This window comes from Lottia gigantea (genome assembly GCF_000327385.1).
Source record: "Lottia gigantea unplaced genomic scaffold LOTGIsca_25, whole genome shotgun sequence".
Classification (NCBI taxonomy): domain Eukaryota; kingdom Metazoa; phylum Mollusca; class Gastropoda; family Lottiidae; genus Lottia; species Lottia gigantea.
This window is the reverse complement of record NW_008708752.1, coordinates 1,548,127-1,556,803: the sequence shown is the minus strand read 5'-3', so window position 1 is coordinate 1,556,803 and position 8,677 is coordinate 1,548,127. Positions and strand designations below refer to the sequence as shown.

Below are 8,677 nucleotides of genomic sequence, written 5' to 3'. Positions count from 1 at the left end.
CCCCCCCCCCCCCCCCCCCCCCCCCCAACTAATTGTGAAGCTTGGTTGAGTAGAATGTCTGTAATGGACGTGAAATAGGCACAATTTGGCATCCGAGAACAACAAAAAGCGCCGAAATTTTGCGCACTATTCTAACAATTTATGGTTGAGGGACAGGAAGACCATTCGTTCGTTTTGGGACTCATCTCCACTCACAGACGCACCGTTACGAATGGGCAGAGGTAGCGAATTTTATCGTGCGTATATTTCGTCGATCATATCATGTGATCAGTACAAATGGCGGACCACCACTGAAGGGACTTGCTTTGACATTAAATTTGATTGGTTTAAAGGTATCGGTCGCCCTATAGATCACCCAAGTGAAAATTGAAGTTTTTAATTTAAAATTAATTTTCTCCTAGGTCGTGGGCACCCACTGGATGACTGGAAAATTCAGTTACATACAAGAATGTGCCTTTCTTTCTATAATATTTCTGAGAGCTATAAAGATACGGTGTCACCAGCTCAACTGAAACCTCCCATGCCGCTATACTCTGCAATCGAATTTGCACCTTCGGTCCGGCCCCCTATGAATAAATCCTGCGTACGCCACTGGTCGGTAGACTTGAACTATTGAACAATGCCCATTCATCCTTGGAGCAGATATTTCTTCATTAAATGTATCATGTCATTAAGATTAATCGAATTCTAAGTTAGATTTCAGGGAATACTTATTTCAAGACTGGTGTCATAGCTATATACAGTAGGCCTATATTATATAACATGCAGTGTAAAATTTTTACTTAAAGGGAGTTTTTAAAGAAGTTTGAAAATCAAATTTTAAATATATTTCGTCAAAAATGTGTTCATTTACTAAGTATTTGACGACAGATTACAAATTATTTCCAAATTTAGGTGTTTATCCTTCATTCAAATTTCCGAATCCATCGTCCCTTGAAATTCGTATTTCTCAGTTATTGATATGTATTTTTTTTTTATTTTTATCTTAAAAGGATTGAAGGAAATGAAAAACACGAAATTTCGATATAATTACTTTAAAAGCTTTTTTTTTATTTTTTAGCTCTATCAGCGTTTACAAAACAAAGTAATGTTTCCATATGACTTCTGCAAACATACCGAAATTTTTAAATACTAATTGATTTAGGTTTATGAAGTGCTTTCAAAGGGATAAAGTCGATTTATAACAACACGTTTTTGCCGTACGTGAAAGTCTTTATATCTGCGTACACCGCAGATGTTTTGGTCATATTTCTATCGGATTATAAACCTACAAACTTTTATTATTAGTGTTTGATGATCGCTATATAAGCTACCAATTATAATTATTAAAATAAACAATTTTGACATTTTGAGGGGACTTTTTTGGCCAATGATTTTGGTTGAAATCAAAAAGTAATCTTAAGGGCAATTTTGACTATTGAAATTGGAGCCTTTTTGTCAAACTTTGACTTTTGGGGCCATATTTTTGGGGACCAATACGGTTAAGTGCCAAGTTGACTATAACCCTTTCTACGTATTCCTTCGTTAACCATATGACCGAAAGTATTTTCGGTAAATTGTATGTCCATTCTAAGAGAATATATTATTCCTTTAATGGATTAAATCTATAAAACTGGGGTCAAGCATACATATGTACAGGTAAAGAAAAAAATCTGGAGATTTGGTGAGATTTTTCCAAAGTGCGTAAATTCATGATTTTGAAACTTCAAATTGATTTTTTTTTTCAAATAAGCCTTAAGCCTTGTAAATTAATAAAATTGCCGTCAAGAAACTTTCTTAGAACAATCTATCTCATCGGGCACCCTCATTACAGGCACACATAGCTACAGGCACAGTATTCAATTTCAGTTATATATATTTAAACGGTGCATAATCTTGATATTTATATCACAACATGACGAGTACTGTGAGACTATATTTCTAACAACCGGGGAATTTCAAGATGTCAGCCTCTAGTAACACAGCCAGAGTTCAAAGAGAACTACAATAATATTATTCAATTGCATCAACAAAGCAGCCCAGTGCAAAGCATTGAATCAGGATGGAAGGTATTTAAGCAAATGGAATTTGTATTTTTGACTACTGATCCGGAAGACATTCTAAGAAAAGTCGTTATTATGACATTTTCACGAGATTAAAGGGAGACAACATTATGAGCTTCAAACTACACGTAATTATGTAGTTGCGTACAATAATTAAGTACTTAATTAAGGAAAAAAAAAAAAAAAAAACGAGTTAGCTGATCCTGCCGAAAATCCCTTCATTGTATACTAGATGGCTTCATTAGCCCTGTCATTTAGAGCAAAAGAGAAAAATTGTTTCAGTCAATCATCTTATCTCATTGAATTTGCCTTCTATGCATTTGCAGTTTACAAAGAAAATCTGAAGGAGGTGAAGGAAGAATTGAATGAAGTAGGAAAATTAATAGAAGATTTATTAACCAGACAGTCAGATTTATTAGAGAAGAAAAAATCCTTGGAGCAAATTATCCAAGAGCATAATGAAACCTCTAAAAATGTTAACAGTGATTGGTCTAAAGAAGGTAAGGAAATGGTTGATGTCCTAGACCAGAAAAAAAGTGTTCTAAATATTATGTTGAAACCTTTAAATGAAATGCATGAGAGAGTTTTCATCTATGGAATCTGTTGCTTAAAGTTTTGTGAAACTGTCCAGAGATCCCAGACTTTTTCTATTTTTCTGGACAGTGATATTATATTATTTTCAAGCAAGATCACTAAAAAATTGGTTTAAGGGATGAAAAAATCTAGGAAATCATCTTATAATGGTAAAATCTCCCCTTGTACCCAACATGGGAGCCTTTTGCCCCCTTGACTCTCTGATTTTCCATTTCCTCAATTTTTTTCATTCTTAACTGGTGTCCCTAACTTTTTTTTTTAAATATAAAGACTCTATTTGAAGACTATTTTGAAAACTTATTCCATATAGATTTCCCATGGTCAGAAGAGTTAAACACTACATTGAAAGATGTATTTAAATTAGATAAATTAAGACCAATGCAGCTACAGACAATGAACATAACAATGGCAGGAAAAGATTGTATGTTGATCATGCCTACTGGAGGAGGAAAAAGTCTATGTTTTCAACTTCCTGCTGTTTTATCTAAAGGTTTGAATTGCATTTAAATATTCTGGCTATTCCATTTAGCGTCAATGGTATTTGCACTTGTGACATGATCTGGTTAAGTTTTACAGAAATTTCATATTAAAAATGATATGAAATGTAGTTTTACATCTGGATTTTCTGCAGTCATTTAGGCAAATAAAAACAGGCAACACCATGCAGTGAGGGAAATTTTGACTACTATTGTATTGATATTAGCCCACTATTTTTTGACTTCCATCTGTCAAACGATTTTTATTTTGTTACAGCCTGTTGCACCAGAGAACTTTTTTATTTATTTTAGGAATAACACTAGTTGTTTCACCTTTGATATCTCTTATGGAAGATCAATTGATGGCTTTAAAGACCCTCGATATTGATTCAACAACATTCAATTCTAATACCAGTACAGCAGACGCTAAAACTATTCAAACAGCCATGACAGATCCGAATTCTACTCTAAAACTTTTATATGTCACTCCTGAAAAACTGGCTAAAAGTAAACGATTTATGAATAAATTAGAAAAAATGTATGAAATGGGAAGATTTAGTCGACTTGTTATAGATGAAGTACATTGTTGTTCTCAATGGGGTCATGATTTCCGTCCAGGTTTGATGAATTCCTTACTGTTATGATTTTATCAATTAAAAGCTATTTTGAAAATGATAGAATGATACAATAGAGGTGTTAAATCCTCTTATTCCTGATATTCCAGAAACTATTCTGAAACTAGTGCTTAAACCATTAGACTTTAAAGATATTAGTGATAATATCTTCATAGCTTTGCCCAGGCTTTCTGGAGTTACAGAAACCACTTAAGTTTGACAGGTTATTGGAATAGTTGATAAAGATGCTATAATGGTTGGCATTGCTGTTTTTGATTTAAGGTTGCCAATGTTAATAATATTGATAATGTGATGCCTAAATACGATTACAAAAAATTACTCTCCATTTTATTACTTTGCATATTTACATTTTCAGATTTCAAGTTTTTAGGAATTATGAAAAGGCAATTTCCAACAGTACCTATATTAGGTTTAACAGCAACTGCTACCCTGAAAGTTTTAGATGATGTTAAAAATATCCTCAATATACCTCATTGTCAGTTATTAAGGGCCTCGTTTAATAGACCTAATTTATATTATGAGGTAAATTTAAAAACTTATATCTTACTTTTTGTTATATTATAAGATAAAGTTATATAACCTCATATATCTTATAATCTGATTATAATGTAAATGAGGATTGTTTAATGCTTTAATGCAGTCAATGTCCTTATACCATACATTCAAAATTTATTTTTTGTATCTTCAGATCCGAACTAAACCTTCAAGTTTCTCAGATACAATGACAGAGATAAAGACATTGATACAAACCAGGTTCAGTGGGCAATCAGGTAACTTTATAGATTTTAGTTTTACTATCAGCAGTATCATTAATGACATAATTTTTCATAGATGTATATCAGTTTCTTGATAATGCCACCATATTTTTTAGTAAATTGCTTAAAAGTAAATCTTGCAGCTTTTAATTGAATAAGTAGTTGACATTTAAATTAAATTTTATGTCAAACAAAATAATTCTTAGACATTATACTGAGATTTTTTGGTGGTTGGTCACATATTTTTTCTTATGAAGGTGATAACTTATTATCATGTTATTATTTATAGGTATTGTGTATTGTTTTTCTAAAAAAGATTGTGAAGAAGTAACCATAGATTTACAGAAGAATGGTATACCTACTGGATGTTACCATGCCAATCTTACAGGACCTGAACGCAGTAGAGTACATGAGAAATGGAGCAAGGGAAAGATTCTTGTAGGTTAATATTTTTATCATGCATTTACAATTATTTTTACCATGTTTGACCCCTGTTTTGGTCACTTTGATACCTTCAGATTTTATATTTCTGCTGTTTGATTTGATGGAATGACAAATCAAAACAAATTAATTGTTGGTATTTCTTTGACATTGTCAGAGAACAGGTTTATGCTGCTCTCCTGGTAGAATTTCCGTCATTGAACACTGCATGGCATTGCAAGTCATACAAAAAAATATGGAGACTATGATAACTATTTGAATTACCCCTAAATAATGTGGATTGTTTTGTTTATATTTTCAATAGCCCCAGGATGTTTACTGGGCTGTAGAATGTGATGGTGTTGTTGATACATTGTAGGTTGTAGTAGCAACTATAGCATTTGGTATGGGAATAGATAAACCTGATGTAAGATTTGTTATACATCATTCTATTAGTAAATCTATAGAGAATCTATATCAAGAGAGTGGTCGAGCTGGTAGGTTATTCTTTTATCCTGACATGTTATTTATGCATGTATTGATTTTTCTTCTTGATCAGAATATCTTTGCTACCACCTTTTAGTTGGAGGACATCTTTTTTACTTCAAGAGACTGCAAATCTCCAGATTTGATCATGAATTTTGAAATATATGAGATAGGTAGGGGTTTGGAATCAGTGGCTTGTGAGGCAACAGTTTTTGTCAGAATATTATAAAATTTGGTGTTTATATTTACAATGATATCTTGGACAAGTAAGAATTTGGGTACGATTCAAATATTGATTTTCAACCCTGGATACGCTGAAAATGCATTAGGAAAGCTGCTTGTTTGAGATATTCATGTACATTTTAGGTCTGGATAATAAGAAGTATGTTGTATTGTATATTATTTAAGGTTGAAATGACAAGAAGTCATGTTGTATTGTATATTATTTTAGGTAGAGATGACAAGAAGTCATGTTGTATTGTATATTATTTTAGGTAGAGATGACAAGAAGTCATGTTGTATTGTATATTATTTTAGGTAGAGATGATAAGAAGTCATGCTGTATTGTATATTATTTTAGGTAGAGATGACAAGAAGTCCTGTTGTCTTGTATATTATTTTAGGTAGAGATGACAAGAAGTCATGTTGTATTGTATATTATTTTAGGTAGAGATGATAAGAAGTCATGTTGTATTGTATATTATTTTAGGTAGAGATGACAAGAAGTCATGTTGTATTGTATATTATTTTAGGTAGAGATGATAAGAAGTCACGTATTGTATATTATTTTAGGTAGAGATGATAAGAAGTCATGTTGTATTGTATATTATCGATTGGCTGATGTTTTTCGACAGAGTTGTATGGTTTTTACAGAACAAACTGGTTTAAAATGTCTATATGGTATTTTAGCCTATTGCCTTAATGTCAAAAGGTATAATTTGCTTTTTATAAACCCACATTCTAATATGGAAGTATATTGCCCCTGTCAATTCCATGATTGACTTGTGAACACAATAGAGGCCACAGTTTTTATGTGATTTTAATCAAATATGGTATATAGGTTTATATCCACAATATCTTAGACAAATTCAAATTTCAATACAATTCTACAAAGGATAATAGAGTTTCAGCCTTTGATACACTGAAGTTATTTGTAGCACATTGAATTAAATGCCTGAATATAATTTTTCTGTTGAAGATGCAGAAGATCAATGATAGCAGAACATTTTGGTGAATTATGGGATAGCAGTCATTGTAATGGAATGTGTGATCATTGTGATCCAAATTCAGTTTGTAAGTATTTTCCTCAATCAAGTATACAAAATATACACCAAATAAGCCTTTTTAACTATGTGGACTCTCTTAATTAAGTCACAAAAGAGTGAGAATGAGGATGTTCAACTGTTTTTGTGTGACTTACGTCAATTGTCATCTATGATCATTGAAATACTCTAAGAGTATTCATTTACTTGTATTGGCAGCCCAGTTTTAACAGTGCTTTTGATTATGACAACTTTTGCCTGAACACAAGTTTAAAAAGAATGTCAACGGATTATCTATGGCATATAGACTATAGAGTAACCCTCAGAAAAAAGACACCAAACATCCAGTTCTGCATTTTAATTAAATTATTTTATTTTTAGATACTTCAACATCTGTAGACATGACCACACATTGTCGAAACATCTTACTAATATTACAACAAGCAGCAGAAACAGACCAGAAACTGACAGCATTAAAATTAATAGACGCTTGGTTTGGTAAGGGTCCAGCATCACTGCGTGTTTCAGATATTAAAGAGAAGAATATTACAGTAGAGAAAGCTGAAAAGATCATTGGTTTTATGTTATTAAATGATTATTTGAAAGAAGAGTTCCATTTTACTGCTTACACTACTATAAGTTATATGAAACATGGTAAGGCACGGCTCAATTGTAGCAAAGAATAGAAACTTTCTTGTGTACTTGCTGACATGGACTATTTTAGGATATCTAGGTGGGCAATTATACATTTATGATTATTGAAATTTGGATGTCGTTTCTAGCTTAAAGGGACAGATGCACAGGATTTTTTTTAGCTAAGCTAATCAGCAATAGTGTTCACAGCTCATCGTCGAAATTTGAGCCTTCAAATCCATGTGTGTCCAGAATTATCCGCGTTTGAATGTTATGTTAAAATGACTACTTGTGATATATAGAAAAGACGTTTATAAAAATAGTGAGTAAAATTCTTAGTTTGAGATATTTTTAAAGGAATTATGTGATTTTCATACATTTCTAGTAGTTCTGAAGACTATTTAAATATTTTCCAAGACTCCCAAAAATGGCGCACCTGTCCCTTTAATGAAAATATTATTCCAGTCTGTATTAATGCTCAATGTCAGTTATTTGAAGAAATGTTTAGAACAAAAATTCAACAATTTTGTTCTCCTGCCATTCAGCTCTTGTGGGGGTATTTCCCTGAGTTTTGTTAGTGCTTAAAAGATAAGAAGTCTTTTTCTTAAATATCAATCTGCTGTAAAGACCTAAATCTTTAAATTCATGTCATTTCAGGTCGTAAAGCTAATTTAATATTAGGTGGAAATACTAAAAGTGTTATGATGGACATTAAAGTCAAGGCAATAGGTGTGACTAAACCATCAAAAAGGCTGGAAGGTTCTACTAAAAAACGGAAAAGCTTTTCAGAAAAACCTAAGATTTGTGTGATTAATAGGGAAAATTCTCAATTGACATCCATTACAGCAGACGTCAAAAGTGCTCCTAGTAATCTCAAGAAGGATAACTCTATGAAAAAGAAAAGAAAATCTTTATTAATTGACAGTGATGATAGTGATTTAGATTTTGGTGATCCTAGTCCAGCTAAAAAGAAACTCAATATATCTAGTGATGGTGATAATGGGTTAAAATCTAAATCTAATGGTAATTCCAATACAATTTGTATTGATTCAGATTCTGACTTTGAATCCTGATTTTGGAATTGTTTAAAGATCTTTTATGGTTTTCCATCATGAGAAACTATGTTTGGCTCTTACATAGAATGTAAAACACACAACCATATTTGATCATTACCTCGACTTAAGTCGAATTTTGAAAAGGGCTACAGTCTTTCAACTAAGCCTCCAAATTATATTGTAAGGCATTTTAAGTGGCTTAGTTGAAATACTGTAGCCTTTTTCAAAATTCGACTTAAGTCGAGGCAGTGATTTAAAATGGTTGTGAACTACATTTGTGTGTTTTATTTTCAAAAAAGAACCAAACATAATTTCATAT

General features: G+C 32.0%; 1 protein-coding gene across 1 annotated transcript; it reads left to right on the top strand.

Annotated features, from left to right (window-relative positions):
• Window positions 1–2,274: 2,274 nt before the first annotated feature.
• LOTGIDRAFT_117210 (hypothetical protein) lies at window positions 2,275–7,356 on the top strand (the record flags this gene model as incomplete). Its single annotated transcript, XM_009055670.1, has 10 exons — window positions 2,275–2,542; window positions 2,947–3,126; window positions 3,425–3,730; window positions 4,103–4,269; window positions 4,436–4,517; window positions 4,792–4,940; window positions 5,302–5,423; window positions 6,205–6,339; window positions 6,607–6,722; window positions 7,070–7,356. 10 exons carry the CDS (start codon window positions 2,275–2,277, stop codon window positions 7,354–7,356), a joined length of 1,812 nt encoding a protein of 603 aa, XP_009053918.1.
• Window positions 7,357–8,677: the final 1,321 nt, after the last annotated feature.